This window comes from Idiotropiscis lumnitzeri, chromosome 7 (genome assembly GCF_059441095.1).
Source record: "Idiotropiscis lumnitzeri isolate Australia: NSW breed Sydney's pygmy pipehorse chromosome 7, RoL_Ilum_1.0, whole genome shotgun sequence".
NCBI lineage: Eukaryota > Metazoa > Chordata > Actinopteri > Syngnathiformes > Syngnathidae > Idiotropiscis > Idiotropiscis lumnitzeri.
This window is the reverse complement of record NC_142397.1, coordinates 9,402,479-9,422,856: the sequence shown is the minus strand read 5'-3', so window position 1 is coordinate 9,422,856 and position 20,378 is coordinate 9,402,479. Positions and strand designations below refer to the sequence as shown.

The following is a 20,378-nucleotide window of genomic DNA, read 5'->3' as shown; positions in this document are numbered from 1 at the left end:
AAGCAATTACAAAATAAAAAAAGATGACAAAATAAAACAACCGTCATTACACTAAATGGTGCGTTTAATTTGCTAGTGTCCACTTTACTGGCCATCGGCTATTTAGTGTAAATATTTTTGTGGTGAAAAATTAAAATGTGTTGAGTTTGAATGCTTAAAAAAAAAAGGACATTCTTGACAGTGTCTGAAGACATTATGCTTGCTGAACGCTATTAAGGTAAATAAAAAAAATAAAAAAATACATTGTGCAAGTGCTCCTGATGCTGTGGTCGCTAAGTGTACACTTTGCTGTATTTGCGATGATAAATTAGCCCAACCCCTCGCCACCCCCAAATGTCACTTTCTATGTGCAAAAATGAGCTGATTGTTTTGTACAGAAATTTGTTGTGATGGTGAACGTCATTTTGTGTTTGCTGGACTTGTTTCATGATTATTGCATAAATAAATCTCTTTTTTTTTTTGAAGGATTAAAAGCACTTTTGGTTATTTGTCACGCTCTTTCGTTTTTCAGTCCACTTCAAGTTGCAACAGTGTTAATTATTTAAAAACTTGAAACTCACTCACTGTGTTACAGTGACTCGACAATGCACCACGGTTAGAATATGTTTTAATTTTTTTTTTTTTTTACTTTTTCTTTAGTTTTAACTTTTTTTTAATTAAATTACGAAAGTTTTAATTCTTTTTTTTTTTAGAGCAAAGTGTTATCAGTTTTATTTTTTACATTTTTTTTTCGAATTACCATTAGTTGTTTTTTTTAGTGTTGCACATTTGTCCTGTGCAAAAAAAAAAAGGTCACTAAGTAATGTCTAATAAAGTAAGGTAAAATTCAAATCTCAAATGAGAGTTTAAACTTCCTTCTTCCGCACGGACTTACAGTAATACAGAAATAAATTCATTTAAAACTCAAAAACTCATTTTGGAGGTTATATGCTTTGTATTGAGTATGATTGTCATTGTTCAGCACTACCGTTTTGTTTTCACTGTGCATAATCTTGACTCGTTAATTTATCATGTGATAAATTAATCATAAACAAACACACGTCCCCTTCAGCACTCCTAAAAAGATGGGTCAGACACGCCCTTGGATGAATTGAGTTTCGCAGGTTATGGGTCATAATTGTGGGAGGAAAAGTTTTAGAATGATTCATTCATCTTATTTTTAATCTATAACAAAAACTTGGAAATTGAAAAGAGGTGTGTGGAGTGTTAAGTGCAGCATTGCTTTAATGTTTGCAGTAATGAGATGACTAATCCATTTTAGGATATGGCTGGATGGATGAACAAGGCATTAATATTTAACTATACTCGGTGTGACTTGGTTTCAACAGGTTTGACTCTGTGTGTGTGTTTTGTGCACTGGGTCCACTTTGTAGGATTCATTGTGTATTTTCCACCTGGCTTTACATTGAAAGCAAATGTATATTCCGTCAAGTTAGGCTGGCCAGCTAAGTAGCTTGACAACGCACATTTTGGTTTTGTAAATTATTGCATGAGAACAATAAAAGATATCAGTGAGAGTGTGTGAAAGTGAATTGGAAGATTTTGGTTGGGGAACGTTCTCCAGATATGGAGCTGAATAGGATACTGTATAATGATGATGTAACTGCTGGCGAAAGAAAACAAAATGTTTGACCACAATGGACTTTGTGCTGGTGTACGAAATGAACTGTTGCCTCTGCATCCATTTTGTTCTCATTTCACCTTTTGTCTTTTTGTGTGTGCATTGTTACTTACTTGATGTTGAAGTAAAATGACTTTGTCTTTGATCACATCACCAAAAGAGTCTCAAAAACACAGGCGGTGTAGTTTTGTTTTGTTTTTCCAGTTCTTGGGTGTTCTTGAAGTGAAGGCTTATTTGGTAAACAGCCTAAATGCATTTTTGTTTGTTAGCCTGTTAGCCAGTGTGGTCAAATATATATTAATATTCAAATATGTAAACAAAATGCATTATATATATTTTTTTCTATTTTGCAGAATCAGCCTCCTTTTGGGGGTCTCTTTGTGCTCATTGGCCTCAGCCCAGTTCTGGACTTATTTGTCTTTGCCTCCATTTCCCGGCATTATCTTTATGATATGGATGAAATCATAAGAGAACTCTTTAAATGTTTAACATTGACCATCATAGAACACAATTCTGTATTATTTTTTGTTTTCAATTGTACCTACAAATTGCATAACTCAAGACTTGCTTAAGGTTAAGTTAAATAATAAGCTATTTAAAACGTCAGGATATACAAAACTAGCAAAGAGTCATCATGCGTTTTTTAAGCATTCTGCTTTATTTTGCTCCGTGCTTTGATTGGGGGAAAGTAGTAAGAGCTCGTAGAAACAAAGTTAAAATTGAAATCACCTAATGTGGTCTATTATTGAATTAGTGTAACATAAAACATGTGGAGTTGGACATGAAAAACAATTTTCTGTAGTTCTAAAGCCCACTGGCATAAAGCAGGAATAAGGTACATTTTTCTGCATCCCTTAAATGGGGGGGGGGGGTGTCATATGGTGGAGATGTATGATAAATGAAAGCCAAATTGACAAAGGATAAAATTGAATTTCATCTTAAGGTAAATGTGGTGGAAGGAAAAGATGGCATTTTGAGTGGGCCGGCGTACGAGCAAATGACAAATGACAAGTGACACATCCAAATGGGCGGAGCTGCTCGGTGCAACATGGCAGCCGTGTGGCATTCATTAATTGATTTCAAGTCAGGAGTTCTTTGGACTTGTCACACTCTTTGCCTGTCAGAGACAAAATGCCGCCAGGGGACGTGTTGTCATTTTGCGCTGAGCAAAGGCGTCAGTTCCGCTCAGTGTCTCTCGCTTTGCTCTGCGTGGGTGTTACAGTGCTTGCTTTTTATTAATACTGTTACTGTTATAAGGACTGTCTGGATTGCTCTTGTAAAACAGACAATCGCATGAATGGATTTTTTTTTTAAACATTTACCGTAACTGTTAGTTACCATATATCTCAATTCCAGGTCCCCACGCAAATACCTCTGACCTGACCTAACGGAAGGACCACGAACACCTTCCAGTGGTCTCACTCGGTGATTGTTATGACCAGCAGGTGTCATGTCAGCTTAATAAGAGTACTAATAGTAGCCTGATACTCGAGTAAATGTAAACTTAAATAGATCCCATTTCCTGATTTGTCATCAGTAGTGTTGATCATTTTAATTAAAGGGATAGTCAAGTCAAATATTTTCTTGACAATATTGTGTTTTATGTGACCCCACCAGCCCAAACACAGCATTTTGATTAATATTACGTTTGTGGAATATGAATTAAGCGGTTAAATGAAGCTGATTTTGTCCCTCTCAGAGGGCAGCCATTTTGCCACTTGCTGTCGACTAAAAATGACATTGCAGTTACTCAGGGCTCAGGTAACGGACCAATCATATGCACGCACCGTTTGGGTGATGGCAAAATGTGACAAAATGGCTGCTGGTTGGTTGATCACATGACTTCCTTGAATCATCTCTGGACAATTAGAAGCTGGTGGTGCTGACGTGTGGACCAGGGTTAGAGTTCCCCTTTTTTATTTATTTATTTTTTTTATTTAAGGTGTTGCCATTACACGTTCCAACCACCACCACCTTGCCGTGTTTCTGTTGCCAAGGCGACAACGAGGCTCCATATTCGGACCATTTACTTGTTATTTACTTGATATTGCGCTGACAGCTGAAATGACGTCCTCCATCACGCACCGCTACACATTTGTGCCCCTCCAGTCAAAATGAGATTTTTCTGGAGGAGGACTTCAAGGCCCTTTGGAGCGCATCTCAACAAGAGCCAATCAGATGCGATGGGAGACAGCACTCGGTCACACATGGAAGTCATTTTGTGCATTTCACAGCCACCTGTGAGGAAAATAATAATCCCCGAAGCTGCAGTCAGCGCGAGATTGCATATGCAGTGGTAAAGCCAGACAGCAATTGGCATGAAGTGGAGTGCATCATCATCAATACACCAGATGTGCAAATGACTTTTTGCTATCTCTGCGCAGGCAGGCGATGACGGGTCACTGTCACTCAGTGGTGACGGCTTCACTTTTACCGCACGTATTTATCCGACTGCACATAACGTGTTTAACTTTAAAGTGGATGGAAAAAGGAGAAGCCACAATGTGACGACTGAAGGATGTGAATGACTTGTCACAGGAGGATGAATGGAGACAAGGGGCCATATACGGACTCCAACGAGTCTTTCTACTTCCGCAATGTCAAACCCTGCATCTGCTTTGACCGCCCTGATTTTAATGCAAATGACGAGATTCGTCTCCATCGGCCGGGAGTTGGCTATATCATACATTCCATCCCGCAATAGTGCAAATGTTCACGTACCTGTGCAAAGTCGAGAAAAACACCAAAAGAACAAAAACTCCATCCATGCGCACAGTTAGACGACACAAATGTCCGGTCGTCCAGGCACAATATTGTCGGTACATGTATGGTCCAACGAACATAAATCCAACAAACTCCTCTTCCTCCAACTCTTCAAATACGTGGATCCCCTCAGATACGTTTAACATTTCACTTTCTGAGTCAATTTCTGACTGGCCTAATACACTTTGTTTGTTGAGCTCAGCAAAAGTTGCCTTGGAAGGACGTCACACTTTCGGGTTTGTCGCTAACTTTGGGAAAACTATTACTTTGTCAACTATATCAAATAATTTTTTTCTGTTTTATTATCCTTGACGTCTATATCCGTCAATGGTAGTAAATGAGTTCAAGTGTTTTGAGATCTTATCTGACATCTTACCGGGTTAGCACGGCTTCTAACTGCCTGGCTGATTAATTAGTAACCTTTGACGTTTGCATAACAAGAGGTAATCTCCGTGACGGAGTAACAAACAACTGTCTCTTGAGAGAGACACAAACATGGAGAAGGCCTCCAGTGACAAGATGTTCTGCTGCAGCTGGATCCGCTGCAAAGTGCCCCTGAAGATCAGAGAGGAAATGTACCACCTCTTGCGGTTGATGGGACCCCTGGTAAGCACGCTTGCCTTACTTTGCAAACCATCGGAGGATTGCTCATGCACGTGTTTTCACAGTTGCTGGCTCGAATCCTCAGTTATCTGCTTCCGTTCGTGGTGACCATGTTCTGCGGACGCCTGACCAATGAGGTGATGGCCGGCTACGGATTAGCGTCTGCTGTAAGTAGTCGTCACAAGTGGCTGTGCAAGACAATTTCATAAATGGAGCATTTTTTCAGGCAGGTTGCTTTCAACCCCCTCGCCTCCTCAAACCTTTGACTAGTGGTAACATTGTTTTTCTACAGTTTTTTTTTTTTTAATAATTTATTTTCCTTGGTTTATTTCTGTATTTTATTTTTTTTTCTAGATTTTTAGGTCATGTGTTTCATTGGACAACATTGCTTTTTCTTTTCATCCCAAAAAGACAATATTTTACATTGGACGCCAAAAGCTTTTCTCTGGACAATATCAAATGGATTTTTGATATACATTTGGCGATGCAGGCATTTAATTGGACAATATTGATTTTTTTTTTTTTTTTAGAAAAAAGAAAAAAAAATTGGTGTGTATTTATTTAGAAATAGGTCACATACTTTTCTTTTGATGCTTTTTTTGGGGTGGGAGAATACTTTGACTTTTTTTTGTATTTCTTTTTAAAACAAAAGGAGATGCATGTGTTTCGCTGTACACAATTGTGATGCAATCAATATGTGACTTTTGAACCCATTAAACTTTGCAGTGTGACTCTCATCAGACGTAATCAATTATTGTTTCTTGTCTTTCTTTTGTAGACCATCAATGTGACCACTGCGGCAACAGGCCTGGGTTTGGGGATCGCGCTTGATACTTTGGTCGCTCAGGTCTGGGGAAAAAAAATAAATAAATCACTTATACATTAACACTCCTCATACCCAACCTTGAACACTAAACAAAGCCGACATGCGACAGACCTTTGGCGGTAGGAACATGCTCCGCGTGGGTGTGATCGTGCAGCGAGGCGTCATCATCCTGCTGTTGTTCTGTCTGCCCTGCTGTGGTCTGCTCCTCAACGCCCAGAACCTCCTGCTCCTCATAGGCCAGGACCCTGAGGTCACCCGGTAACTCGTGTGACGCCATTACCAACACCATCAGCAATGCGTGTTGCTCCTCACGCTGACCTTTGTGATTTCAGAATAGCGCAGTTGTATATCACGGCATACCTCCCAGCAATACCAGTACGTTGATTTCAGCTTTGGGCCGGTTTCTGATTGTGATTTGGCGGTAGTGGTATTAAGAGGCTTGCTTAAGTCTGGTAAGTTCTCATTGAAGACCAAGGAACCAAATGTACAGGCCACGGGTGTCTTTGTCTGCACATTTGACCCTTTTAGTCTCTTACTGTCTTCTGATGTGACTCATAAATGTTTATCCGTCCTTTAGGCAATGTTTCTATATCATCTGCAAGTTTCCTACCTTCAGAATCAGGTACACAAACACACATGCTTCCATCATATTTTATTCATTCACGACTCTAAATTGCGGAACGTTCGTCATCCACTCTGAAAGTGAGCGGAATGTGGTGGCAAAATTTGATGGCATATGATGCCAAAAAAACAGAACTATAACTACTCAACTTTTGAGGGTCAGCGATTTCCTAGTTAGGTTACATATTTGCATTTTTTCTTTTGGTTGCTAGGCAGTGTTCATGGGGACTTAAAGCTAGCTGCCCCATAATTTGTTTAAAAAAAAAAAAAAAAGTACTACAATGTCCACAAGGCTGGTATCACGAAACAGGTTTTTTGGATGATGTGTACTTAAATAAATGTGCTGTTCTCTAGTCCATATATTGTAAAATGCATACAGTGGTGCCTTGGGATACGACTCTAATTTTCTCTGTGGTCGTAACTCATAACATTTGGATAAATCATCCCGCCTCATTGAAATGAAGTATCACAAAAATTAAACTGTCAACTATATGAAATAAGAACAATAGTCACTCATTCATATTGTACTTAAAACCCCAATAACAACTTTTAATAGAATGTAAAGAATTAAACAGTATTTGCAAAGGTTTTTTTTGCTTCATTTGTATGGACATTCTGCTGTTCCTTCGGGTATACGCACCTTGGCCGCTTGGGGGCAGCATAATACATTCATTCATGCATTCGTTCATTCATTCATTAACTGTAAGAACTCCTCAATAAGCCACAGTAACAGAAGTTGTTCTTTGAAGAAGATACAATAAAATACAATAAAAGGATATATCCCTATGTTTATTGTTATATTATCTGTCTACATGTGCTGCTTCACTTTTTGCGGTCAAATATCAGTTGCAAAAAGGGTTATTACACCGCAACACTGATCTTTTTCGCTAACTAGTCTATTAACTCTAGTTTTACATTGTAATTGTTATTAAGCTGAACTGACTTAAATACAAGTGTACTTGTTTTTGTTTTATGTTTAGTTTGACACTTAACTTCAACTGGGATGCAATAAACAGCTTGAAGGCTCTGTTCACTGTTCATTATCTGCAAAACTCCTGCTTGTTGTGAAGTAAGTTGAGTCCACTTCCATCTCACAACATTGGAATCTGCATTTTTGCTCGCAAGTCAAAGCAAAAAAAAAAATGTAAAAATCAGCCAATGTCTGATATTGGGAAAATTTCAAATAGGTATTGGTATCTCAAGGCACCAGTGTATTACAAACCATCCATTCTCATTGTATTGTGTTATCATCATTTAAGGGGATAATACTACCCCAGATGTATGCTGCCGCCCTGGCAAATGTGGCAAACTTGCTGACGAACTACGTCTTCATTAGCACGCTCGATCTCGGGGTGTAGTAAGTCCAGCGCACACACGTGCACACGTACTCGCGCACATGCATTTACTGTAAGTGTTGTGGTCGAAGACATTTCCGATATTTTCTTTCAGTGGATCTGCAGCAGCGAGCACCCTGTCAGAAATCTACAACTGTGTATTCCTTTTTGCTTTCATCTGGTGGAAGAAGCTGCATATAAAGACATGGGGAGGTGACATGAAATATTTCAAAAAGTCATAGTTTGTCAGTCAGTTTGAATGTGGTAGAGTCCACACGCTTCAAACTCGCTGATGCGTTGATCATTTGAATCAGGTGTGTTGCAGCCAGGCGACATTGAAAGCACACCTGATTCAAATGATCAACTCATCAGCGCTGAAGAAGCCTTATAAGTATCCTGCTCATTTGAAGCAGGTGTGTTGGAAAACATGTCGGAATGCGGCCCTCCGGGACCAGCTGCCAGTCTAATGGTTTGCCTGGCATGTGGCTCCAAAAGTGTGTGTCTTGCGTCCCCTGCAGGCTGGTCTGTGGAGTCGCTGCAGGAGTGGGGCGCCTTCATGAAACTGGCCATCCCCAGCACCCTCATGACGTGTTTTGAATGGTGGATTTATGAGTTTGGGGGCTTTTTTGCAGGTAAAAATGTCTTCCGTAATTTTGATAAAATTTTATTTTACAATTTCAAATTCATTCTATGCTTATTTTTATGTATTTTTTTTTTCATTTGATGTCTAATTATTTTACGGTATCAATTTATTGTATTTTATGGTTCAAAGTCCGATATTCATTTTCATTGTTTTGTTTATCCTGTGTGGCAGGGATGCTGGGTAATATTGAGCTGGCGGCCCATCATGCCTTGATATCAGTGTCAAATTTAAACTACATGGTATAGTGAGTTAATCTCGTGCAGATTGTGTGTCTTCATTCAGTCAACGCCACTGTGTGTCTATTTCCTCCAAAATGGCAGGTGACGCTTGGCATCCAGGCGGCGGCGTGCGTGCGAGTGGGCAACGCGCTCGGTGCTGGAGACACGACAGGGGCGCTCCTAACCTGCAAGGTGGCACTGGTGCTTTCAGGTCAGATGCTTGTTTGCTGAGGCTGGCGTTCGTCATTCAGCGTCAATGTTTTCATTGCTTGTTTGTTTGTAGTCACATTGTCCGTTGTTCAAGCTGCCGTGCTCGGAGCGACTAAATCAGTCATCGGCTTCCTCTTCACCTCCGATCCGTGAGTCTCTTGGCTAATCTCACACTTTTTTTTTTTTTTTTTTTACAAGAATAAATTGGCATTTTCTGAGAAAAAAAATGAAGGTATATAAAGACTAAATAAGGTAAACCTTCTCCAAAGAGGGGCTAATTTCTCAAGTTGACTATACCATAAACTAAATAATTTTACGAAAATTTGATTTGTCATCATAAATTATAATAATATATATATATATATATATATATATATATATATATATATATATATAATGAATTTAATTCTAATATTTTTTAATAATACACAATACAAATTCTCAACATTTTTTCTTTTAATTTTCTGATAATAAATTACTACACTGAAAAAAATGTTGGTCTGATTTAATCAATTTGCTTTGTCAAGTGGTTGTTCAAAATAAAATCATCAGAATCAAGATAATTTGGATCCAGATTTTTTAAATTCGTTGTATAGTCGACTTAAAAATGTATCTGCATTTAGATTATTCTATTTCATGCAACCAAGTGATAAAATAAATTGTCCATTATTAATTCAGCACATTTTTTTTCTGTATCATTTATGAAAATGGAGCACTAAACAATTGTTTTCATGGTCAAAGTTAAAACTTTCCATTTAAATTAATTTATTAGTGTATATATTCATAAAACTATAAAAAGTTGGAATTTTGTTTATCAAAAAAAAATCTTACAAATAACGAAGTCTGAATTTTATGTGGGGAAAATGCTGTATGATAACAGGATTTTTTTTTTTTTTTAAACCAGAAACAATTTTTAACATTTTAATAGAATGTTTTGTGAGAACAAATTTGCCGTCTTTTGCCAGCACAGCCCATGAAAGTATTTCTTGTGTGTGGTAAAATATACTTTGAAATCAAATGTGACTATTTTTCTTTCAGGAAGATCATCAGTCTACTGTCTGGCTTGATGAGCATCTTCTGCTTCATTCAGTTATTTGATACCATTGTGGTACGTAACTAAAACTTTAAATCAATCTCGAAAGGCATTTTTGAAAGTGCACCAAGATATAAAATCCTTTTAACATTTTTTTTTTGGGGGGGCTTACCTTGCTTCAGGGCGTGTCCGGAGGCATCTTTATGGGAACGGGGAAGCAAAAGATCGCCGCGATGGCTAACTTTATCAGCTACTACTGCATCGGCCTTTCCATCGGCGTCGTGCTGATGTTTGTCGCCAAACTCAACATTTCAGGTATGTACCTGATGACTTGTTTTGACACAAACAGGACGGGGTCAACTCTCAGTGTTTTTTTTTTTTTTTTTTTTTTATTCCTCAGGTTTCTGGCTGGGGCTTCTCATTTGTGTGGCTCTACAATCCGTCTTCTACATTGTGGTCATATTCAAACTCAACTGGACGAGCATCACAGAGGAGGTGCGAGCGAGGAAATACCCTTGATGAGTTCTGAAAACAAACCAGTTTCAAATAAGTCTTGTTTTTGTGGTTTTCAGGCACTCAAACGAGCCCAGGCGAAGACAAATGTTCCGTTACTGAACAAAAATTCTGCAGCTACTAACAAAAATGGAGAGCAGACCCAACTGCAGCACAATGTAAGTGAAACCTTTTTTTTTCTACTCAGTATGACACAGCTTTATTCAACTCACTTCTCAGTTATTACTGACTGACTAGCTAAGTGACAAACTAACTAGTACAGTATCTGTTGATATGTGATATTTCTTAATCCCTACTCTATATTTCACTGGTGAATGCGATTTGGGACTTCAGCAGAGTTGATATAATCAACATTTCGGTTTAAGAAACCAATCCCTTCCAGTCGTAGCCCCGTATAGAAAGGGTCCGTAAATAGGCGACAGTATGTGAAAGAGCTTTAAAGAAGAAGCAAACAATACAATCAGTAAACTCAGAGGGCTGGTGTATCAGCAGATGGTCGACAGATTGCCAGAATGACTTGCCGAAATCTCATGCTGCAGCATTTCTGATAAAAGGCTCGCGAGAAATAAAGTCCTTCTTATCTGCAAGGTTGTGTCAGCAAAGTCATCCTTCACCATTCTTAACATCCTGCTGTCTTCTTTTCCGGGAACAAGAAGCAACTTGATCATATTTTAGTTAGTTAACGGGTACCTCACTACGTGACTAAATGACTGACCAACCGGTTGATTAACTCGCTAACTAATGCTGCCTGACCTGCTGACTGACCGACTAACGACAATTAACTGACTAAATGATTTCTGGTTGCCTGAATGACCAATGACTGACTTGGTGACTCCCTGACGGAAGGACTGACTAAATAACTGATTAACTTCTGTGATGTTAGTTCTCTCTAACAGGCTTGATTGGCTGATTAACTCATTTACTACCATTGACGGATAAAGACGTCAAAGATCCTTTTTTTTTTTTTTTTTTACTCGGCTGGTAGTGAATGAGTTAAATGACCAATGCATGATTTCCTAGCTAACTGAATGACTGCATCACTAATTGATTGACTAACTCATGAACTGACTCGCTGAGTTAAACTGACAACAGGCTGACGAACAAGCTAAATGATGGAGTTGAGTGACTGACTTACCTGCCTAACTAACTAACTGACTGAAAGACACATTGACTGACTGCTGAACTGACTGACCTATTAAGGAAATAAGGAACTGATTGACTGACTGATTAACTCACTAACTCACCAACTATGAAATTGTCGCACGTTTACCTAATCAAGTGTGCTGTGATCCAAACAAAGTCAACAGAGGGCTTCATGCTCATGAGCGGCGAATGTCCCGACGGCGTCTCAAAGAGTCCACCCGGCAACATGAACGGCAGGCATCTCTCTGTTACCCAGCTGGTTGTCCGTCGAGGAATCACCATGGTTACGGCACTGGGCCTCCTGGCAGTGGGCACTTGTGTGCACTTCCTAGTCCCGCCACCCGAGAGCACGCTGTTGCTCCACGCCAACCTCACGAGCATCAATGCCACACTCGGTCCCCTGCAAACTGTTACAATGCTGGACTGGTGAAGACGAGATGAAACTTCAGCACTCCCACATCCTTTCTTGTCAAGGTCATGTCGAAGAGAAGCCTCTGAATATTGATCACTTTTATTCTTAGTGCGTTTTTTTATGACGCTAAAAGGTCACTTAAGTTCACTTTTGCTTGTTTGATTTCAGCTTATGTTTCCTTTCCTTTTTTATGAAGTGTGTTTGTATTGAGCACAACAAATAAATGGGACTGAATGTCTTTTCTACTCTATGAAAGAAATAAAAACGTTTGGAAAAATGGCCTCTCGCATCAAAAGCGCCACTACAAACTGTGCGTACTTGTATTGGGCACGTTCGGGGAGAGGAAGAAAGAAGAATGAGATGAAGGAGGATGAGGACACAAACAGACAGAGAGAAAAGAGGGGTCAGTGGCCGACAATTTCTATGAATAAGTCCGGCGGGTCAAGGCCGGAATGTTACCAAGGTCGAGGCAGGGGACTGACCGGTAAAAAAAAAAAGAAGGGTCAAGTGCCTATAGCTCTGATCAAATTGAATATTTGATCCTCATACTGTGAGAATTACTGTAAGTGGGATTGAGGTGGAGCTTTGGGGTGCACCTAAAAAGCAAAAAAAAAAAAATGCACCCTAAATGCACTACTATATAAAATCAACTTCATTAAAAATGTTTTTAAATGAATATCTTCCTCACTGAGTAGACTTATAAGCTGTTCAATGTTATAAAAAAGTTGCGTATGTTATAAGACTACTATTAAAAACGTCTCAAAACGAACTCATGTGAGCTATTAGTTTTGATAGCAGCATGCTTTCAACGCATCCGTTGTTTCAGCTGCACTTGGCAGGGCTCCAAAGGAAGCAAGCAAGCGCTCCATCCTCTCTGACATCCTGGAAGTGGCTTTTCAAGTGACAAGAGACAGAAAAAGTCGCAAGAGACCCGTGCTGGAGCGGTGGCGTTGAAGAAGACATGGCGGCGGGATCGAGCAATAAGATGTTCTTCTGCAAGTGGAGTTATCTCAAGATGACTCCCAGCCACAGAGAAGAAGTGTACCTCATCTTGAGGATGGCTGGGCCTGTGGTAAGGTGGCACACTTGGTTATTGATGCTTTAATCCGCATGCATGAGTTGACCGGAGTTATTTATAGTTTATAGGAAAACATTTGTTCTTCTGCTTGAAGTTTGCAATTTATTGTTTATAGGCTCCAGCACGTCCGTGCCACTTGTAAGGATATTTTGGATAATGGATGGGTTTTTCTTTTATATTCTGAAATAACTAAATATTTCAATTATGAAAATAATTGTAAATTTTATTTATTATTATAAAAATAATAATGTACAATTCACACAACTTATAGAATATGGTAAACAGTATAATGCACTAAATGTAATCAAAAATAAAAATAATAATACATAATTATACAAAATGCTTCAATTCTATACAAATGAAATAATTAAAAATCTCTTTATCTAAAAATAAAACAAACGACAAAGCACACAATTCTATCCAAGCCATCTTCAGGCAGTGGGCGAGGTACACCCAATTTGAGTAGAAATAAAATATGAACTTGGATAGAGCCTTGGGGTGCACCGAACATTTTGGAATCAACTGCAAAATGCACTTTTATACAACCGAAAGAAAACTGATTTTCAGACAAAAACATTTGAAGTTATTGTGGAAAAACACGTGACAAAAGAATCATTTTAAAAATTGTCATACAATGACAGGAAGTCCTGAATGAAATTTCAATGTAAAACATGTAATTATCCCCAAAAAATAAAATATTTATAAATAAATTAATTAATTAATAAGAAGAAAGCATATGTATGCTTCTTTCTAATAACGCTGGACAATTTCTAGCAACGCTGTATTTTGTTAGCTTCCTTGAAGACGAGCTCATGAGCTTGTCAGACTGTGTCTAATGTTTTGTCCTGTGCCCTCTTTGATTGTCTCTAGTTGCTGTCTCGGGTCCTCAATTATCTGATTCCCTTCGTGGTCACCATGTTCTGCGGACGTTTGGGCAACCAGGTGATGGCTGGATATGGATTAGCGTCCGCCGTAAGTGCTTTTCTCCTCTGTGACAGATAGAATTAGTTGCCACACAACTGCTCCCCTCGGTAATGCTCTTAGCTTTTTTTTTGCTCATTTGTGAATAAATTACACTTAACAAAGACCCCGGAAATGTGTAGCTATTATAACAAACCAAACCAGTTTGAAAATCCCTCATGCACTACAAATACTGTACAGTATCTGTTTGGAGTCTCAAATTTAGCCTCACCCAAACTTATGAAGGCGCAGACCCCTTTAAAATCCTCAGAGTGGAAGAAAATTCACACACGGCAGGGCAAAAATAATGCAACTGTTGATCGAATACCGGTGTGACATTACACTTCAAAATCTGCATACCCCTCTTTGAAGAACTCTTGCGCACCTTGGAAGATCTAGCACTCACTCAAACATGTTTGTGCTTCATTTCAGACCATCAATATCACCACGGCGGCAACGGGATACGGTCTTGCGCTTGCTTGTGATACGTTGGTTTCTCAGGTTTGAAAAGCCTTCATACTGAAATACCCCACAGTTATATACAATATTTTCATATGATCCAAATATGCACAAAAACTTTGTCCACAACAGACCTATGGTGCTAAGAACCTGCTGCGCGTAGGCATGATCCTGCAGCGAGGCGTCATCATCTTGCTTCTGTTCTGTCTGCCCTGTTGGGGTTTGCTCCTCAATGCCCAGAGTCTCCTACTGCTCATGGGCCAGAGCCCCGAGGTCACCCGGTAACAAAGCAACGGAATTGCAACCCACTCGCCACACACTTGTTATAGTACTTCAATGTATTGGAATTCGTAAGCCATCATTTTCATTTCAGAATAGCGCATCTGTACATCATAGCCTTCTTGCCGGCCGTGCCCGTGAGTTGCAACTTTACTGTGCAGGTTGTCATTATGATGGTGTCATGTTGTATTGTGGCGTTTTGTGTTGTAGGCAATGTTTCTGCACCATCTTCAAGCATCGTACTTGCAGAACCAGGTGAGCTCATGTACGCCTGGAATGGATTCATTGTTGATGCTGTGGTTTTTCATACAGTGAGTGTATCGCGTGTGTGTGCGTGTGTGTATGTCTATCGGAGTTTTTTTTTTAAATGAGAGGCCATCCTTGTGCATAAAGTGTGAAGGAGTATTGAAGTCATATTAAAAGAGTGAGAATGAAGTGTGATCCTTCTGAGAGAAAAAAAGCCCAATATTTTCCAGAACAAAAGTAGACTGATTCAAGAATAAATGTGCGTCTAAAAAGTCATATTTCTTTAATAGATTGAAGTTGCTGTTTTTGAGAAGTAATTCATTGTTGTTCATGAACTAGTAACTTGTTTCAAGTAAAAAAGTATTTTTCAGAGAATGAACTTTATTTATTTTTTTTATTGTTTACAGGATTTTACGTTGGCATCCAAAATATGTTTTATTCTCCTATCAGTTTTCTTTTTTGTATGTGTGTTGTTTTTGTTTTCATATCATTGTGGCCCCAATACCGTGGTCAGAAATGCCCCGCGTGTTTGTGTTTGTGTGTATTCTAGGGCATAATACTTCCACAGATGTACACTGCCGCCATGGCAAATGTTGTCAACCTAATGATGAACTTTGTGTTCTTACACTGGCTCAATCTAGGAGTGAAGTAAGTCCATTTTTGTTGAAGTCAAACTATAACAATTCTCACACACGCAAACCCACTCGCACGTTAGAGTGTGCGCGCGCGTGCGTTTTTCCGCTGTCTGTCTATGTCTGTGTGCGCCCCCTAGTGGATCCGCAGCTGCCAACACACTCTCTCAGATTAGCATCTGTGCTTTGTTGTTTGCTTACATTCGCTGGAAGAAACTGCACATGTCAACATGGGGAGGTGAGTCTTTGGTGACCCGGTGAGACCGCCTACACGCCTCATTTGTTTGTTTGCCCCCTTTTGCTCTACGTCTATTTCTGTAAGCCTTCTCCTCCAGGCTGGTCAACGGAATCTCTGCAGGAGTGGGGCTCCTACATGAGGCTGGCTGTTCCAAGCATGCTCATGAAGTGTTTTGAGTGGTGGCTCTTTGAGTTAGGGGGATTCTTTGCGGGTAACTACCTACCTACCTGAAGTAGCTACCTAGCAACTGACTGACCAACTTCCTTACCTACGTATCTATTTTTTGTAGCTCCCTACCTTAATTGCTACGCGGGATGGTTATCGATTCAAATTTGATACACAAGGGCCTGATTTGATTCGATTTTCAATTCACTTTGATTTATTTTTTGATTCAATCAAGGATTTCACGCAGTCCCAATTTTACTTTCTTATGGAAGGCATTCTCAGAAGAACCAATGATGTCAATAGTACAAACTGCTTGCTATAACTAGGTGCATATGTTATAACATTATTTATATTAAAAATTGAATCCAATACATTTACATTAATCATGTATGTTTTATTTAACTTGACCTGATCTAAACAATGAATACATCTGCCTTCATGCTTGTTGGCGCTGACTTCACTGCTTCCGCCATTTTGTTTTGATACGCTACTTTTGCGAAGCGACAAGATCTCATTTGACGCATGAAGTTGTGTCAATTTATGGGGAAAAATACATTATTAAAAGTATTGATATATGGTTTTATGAATCAATCAACAGGAAAATTGATTCAAATCGATATAGATTTTTTTTAACACACATTTCTATACTTCCCTACCTACCTACGTAGCTATATCTCTACATTTGGTACCTACCTATATAAGATGCATTCTTATGCTGCAGCTTTGACTAAACATTATGACACACTCAAACTTAGCTATCTCCAATTCAAACAACTAACCTGCGTACCTTCCTGTGTGATTTTGTAGTTTTATCACAAATATGTCATTTTGCCGTTCAGGGATGTTGGGTGAAGATGAGCTGGCTGCCCAGCATGCAGTGATGATGGTGTCTGCACTCGCCTACATGGTAAAATTGTACAGTGTTTCGTTTTGCTGACTTAAGTTCAAAACTCGTTGCCCTTTTTTCAGTTGCCGTTCGGCATCCAGGCAGCGACGTGTGCTCGGGTGGGCAACGCCCTCGGGGCCGGAGACACAGGCAGGGCCATCCTCACCTGCAAAGTGGCCCTCAGCCTCGCCGGTAATTTGGCGCTTTTTCTATTTCTATAAGTTGACCTTCTGTTTAAAAACAAACATGCATTTTCTTCTCTTAGTTTTTTTCCCCCTTTTCATTTTTGGAGAAAAATCGCAGTCAGTTTTGTCAGTGTGGCTTTGGTAGATCCGAGTGTGTGTTTGTGTTGTCTTCAGGTGCATTTACAGTAGTCGAAGGTATCGTGATTGGCTCCACTAAATCGGTGATTGGCTTCATCTTCACCTCCGATCAGTGAGTGGACACAACTGCGTACATCGGGCAACATCCAAAGTTAGAAGCTTAAATCTTGCTGGTTTTCTGATTTGTTGAATTGGAGAAAAAAAACACTCCCCATTTGTTCCGGAAAAAAAACATTTACTTTATTGTTTTGATAGTACGACTTTTTCTATTAAATTCAACATCTTTTGTCCTTGAATTGTTTATTTTACTTACGTGCCAAGCTTCCATTGGAGTAAGTAGCAGACAATCTTCAGAATAGGTTGGCAAAAAAAAAAAGTATCTCTCATGGCCATGTAAGATTTTTGTCAATAGATGTTTGTAGGTTTATATCTATGTATAAAAAAAAAAACATTACAGGAAGATCGTCAATCTGGTGTCAAATGTGATGAACGTTTACACCTTCCTTCAGTTCTTCGATGGCCTCGAGGTGAGTCTTGCTTGCATTCATTTATCAATTGAAACGATACAATCGTCAATGCTTCTTGTGTTTTTTCCATTCCACTAGTGCGTGTGCACGGGCATCTTTTTGGGAACAGGAAAGCAGAAGATTCCGGCTGTGGCTAACTTTATTGGATTCTATGGCGTCGGACTTACACTCGGTGTTACGCTCATGTTTGTGGCAAAGCTCAGAATTTTGGGTAGGTAAGGTTCTGACATGTCTTCTTCTATCGGAAGGTTGTTGATTTGTAGCTCTACCCTGTGTCATCTTTTTATTTGCTGTTTTGTCCCCGGGTTTCCCAACCAGGTTGAAACAATTTTTCTCAAACAATATTTTTGTCCAGTTAATAACTATACTTTGGTCAAACCCATTTATATTGAATGTTTTTCCACTGTCACCATTACTAGATTAAGGTAGACTCATTTAAAATTGTGTAAATTTGAAATGAATGACAACAGAAAGTATTTCAACGTGGTCAATTTTCTTGTTGAAAATTGCTATTGTTATCGTCTGTAATCCTGTTTTTTATACCTACAGAACGTGATGGTTATAGCTTAATTTTATCATGTGCATCTTTGGGCATGATTATTGCTGCATATCGTGAGTAAATTGAGTTTGTTAGTTTGGGGGGAAAATTGTGTTTGTGTACTGTAAACACCCAGGAGTGTTACGCTGTTCCACTGTTGGCACAAGTTAATAATTTAATTATAATTTTATATTTGCACACTCTCTCTTAATATAGTCGATGTTTTTAAATGTCTTTGTACTGTTTTAAAGTGCGTTTCAATAAAAATGTCAAATTTAAGAGCTATTTTTAAAAAAAAAACCTACATAGACAGTTTTTAAATCGGATATTTCTATATCTGTGATTTCAGTTATTGTGGGAATGGTGTGGAATCTAAACTCCACTACCGAGGGGAGATTACTGTACATGCAGACAACCTAAGAGGTTGAGTTAAGTACTGACCGTTGGATTATTTTAATTTTTTTTTGTTCAAAGGATTCTGGCTGGGGATTCTGATTTGCTTCATCTTGCAGTCCATCATTTACATCATTGTCATCTTTAAACTGGACTGGGAAAAAATGACAGAGGAGGTAAACGCATAACTAAATGATTGGCTCACCGACTAACTTCTGCATTTAACATCAACCCACGCATCTTTGAGAAAACCCAAAAGCTTCAATTTAATGTTGCTCGTCTCCGAAGTATATTTTGTGCACATTTGGTAGTGGTTGGACAGGAGTCGGAATCTACAACATGTCAAAATGACCGTAAAATGTAACATTCCGACAGCTCATTCAAGACATGTCGAGGACTTATCAGTCACATCACATCACCCAAATTTCCACATGACAACTTTAAGTCTCATTTTGTAAGTTCTTTTGATTCGTGTCTGTCTTTCCAGGCTGTGAAGTGCGCCCAGAAGAGCACACACTTGGCCCTAATGAGCCCGAGTGTGCAGGAAGAACACCAGGGTGACAGTGAGGGCAACACAGACACGCGGCAGCGGGCGAACCGGCTCTCTCTGGATCAACTGCTGCTGAGGCGAGGCCTTACATTTTTGGCCGCCCTCGCCCTGCTGGGGACGGGCATCGGCGTGTACTTCCTTGTACCCCTGCCGGATGGCCCGTTTCTCAAAAGTAATCTGACTACAATGGACACGGCCAATAATACATGCTGTTGATCATAGAGTCAGACGGAGCGCTTGTCATATTTATGTGATTCATAGTTTACGATGAGGGCAACTGCTGCCAGTGTCTCACCAGATCTTGTTAAAAATGGTTTCACTTTTACTTTTTTGGAAGGTAATCCTCTGCGAAATTTCATTTTTGCCTTGGAAACGTCCTTTCCTTTCCCGTCCGAGTAAGATTACTATGAAATACTCGAAGGATGGGATTGTTAGAATTCTGCATAATGTTTACGAAAAGGTGCAACATCTCGGTTATAGTTGAACAACCTTTACAAAAGGGTATTACTACCCACAATTCTTTGGGGCAGCAACAGTACGACGACGTAGATTACTAACTGTGCGATCACGTACGAGACTATGTTTAAAAAAATGACAAATAAAACTTGTTTTCATCACAAGAGGATATATTCAATGAGGCCAAGAAATGTACATTCAAAGCACAGAAAGCTGTGGTTCCACACAAACAGAAATAAAATATAACACCTTTCCATAGTTTATTAGACAAGGGGCAATTCAACGAATATTCAACTTTCAATGAATATTGACAATTTGTCTGCGTGCCGTTATCAGAACAATGAAATGAAAGCAAAGCTCTTTGAGACAAAATATTCTACGAATTGTAAACCTACCTTTCTGTCAGTCACAGATAACGATACTGGGAAAAAGGGGCTCTGATTACTCCATACAGGGATCCTAGCATAAAACCCGCACTGTTGCCAGCGAGGTAAAACATTTTTTTAAAAATCAACCAAGGTCTCATTAACAGTGGCAATGTAAAAATGGCTGCCTTCTGGCTTTCTTGGAGCTCGTCTCATGTCTCTTAATTGTAAAAAAAACTTTCCTAGCTCCTCTCTCCTTAAAACAGTCAATGCCACCCAGCAGTTGTCGTCAAGGCCCCATATGGGATATATGCCACCGAAGAGGCAGGGCTTCCGGCCAAAA

At 39.3% G+C, this 20,378-nt stretch overlaps 2 protein-coding genes across 6 annotated transcripts; both read left to right on the top strand.

The window, feature by feature from the left end:
* Window positions 1-4,879: 4,879 nt before the first annotated feature.
* On the top strand, window positions 4,880-12,221 carry LOC148333463 (multidrug and toxin extrusion protein 1-like). The gene is made up of 17 exons (XM_088301333.1): window positions 4,880-4,990; window positions 5,053-5,154; window positions 5,766-5,834; window positions 5,923-6,071; window positions 6,146-6,188; window positions 6,391-6,435; window positions 7,694-7,791; window positions 7,884-7,981; window positions 8,287-8,400; window positions 8,583-8,650; window positions 8,732-8,840; window positions 8,913-8,988; window positions 9,878-9,947; window positions 10,055-10,187; window positions 10,273-10,367; window positions 10,445-10,543; window positions 11,686-12,221. Exons 1-17 carry the CDS (start codon window positions 4,880-4,882, stop codon window positions 11,956-11,958), a joined length of 1,752 nt encoding a protein of 583 aa, XP_088157459.1. The 3' UTR covers window positions 11,959-12,221.
* A 619-nt stretch (window positions 12,222-12,840) lies between these two features.
* LOC148333462 (multidrug and toxin extrusion protein 1-like) lies at window positions 12,841-20,352 on the top strand. Of its 5 annotated transcripts, XM_088300525.1 has the most exons (16): window positions 12,841-13,012; window positions 13,889-13,990; window positions 14,411-14,479; window positions 14,570-14,718; window positions 14,811-14,853; window positions 14,927-14,971; window positions 15,513-15,610; window positions 15,735-15,832; window positions 15,930-16,043; window positions 16,837-16,904; window positions 16,967-17,075; window positions 17,243-17,318; window positions 17,664-17,733; window positions 17,812-17,944; window positions 18,746-18,840; window positions 19,152-20,352. In XM_088300525.1, the coding sequence occupies exons 1-16, from the start codon at window positions 12,902-12,904 to the stop codon at window positions 19,428-19,430; spliced, it is 1,659 nt and encodes a 552-aa protein (XP_088156651.1). In that variant the 5' UTR covers window positions 12,841-12,901; the 3' UTR covers window positions 19,431-20,352. The 5 variants fall into 5 exon arrangements, with proteins under 5 accessions (XP_088156651.1, XP_088156653.1, XP_088156650.1 ...); XM_088300527.1 differs by lacking the exon at window positions 15,930-16,043; XM_088300524.1 differs by having other exon boundaries at window positions 14,811-14,971; window positions 15,513-15,832; window positions 15,917-16,043.
* The last annotated feature ends 26 nt before the right edge of the window (window positions 20,353-20,378 follow it).

What these genes read in the sequence shown, in the direction of transcription:
- LOC148333462 (XM_088300524.1), top strand. Translation starts at nt 12,902, where the DNA reads ATGGCGGCGGGATCGAGCAATAAGATGTTCTTCTGCAAGTGGAGTTAT. An exon ending in GGCAAAGCTCAGAATTTTGG is followed by an intron (nt 17,945 to 18,745) that starts GTAGGTAAGGTT and finishes TTTTGTTCAAAG; the next exon opens with GATTCTGGCTGGGGATTCTG. An exon ending in GGGAAAAAATGACAGAGGAG is followed by an intron (nt 18,841 to 19,151) that starts GTAAACGCATAA and finishes CTGTCTTTCCAG; the next exon opens with GCTGTGAAGTGCGCCCAGAA.
- LOC148333463 (XM_088301333.1), top strand. Translation starts at nt 4,880, where the DNA reads ATGGAGAAGGCCTCCAGTGACAAGATGTTCTGCTGCAGCTGGATCCGC. An exon ending in GCTACGGATTAGCGTCTGCT is followed by an intron (nt 5,155 to 5,765) that starts GTAAGTAGTCGT and finishes TTTCTTTTGTAG; the next exon opens with ACCATCAATGTGACCACTGC. An exon ending in CAGGACCCTGAGGTCACCCG is followed by an intron (nt 6,072 to 6,145) that starts GTAACTCGTGTG and finishes TTGTGATTTCAG; the next exon opens with AATAGCGCAGTTGTATATCA.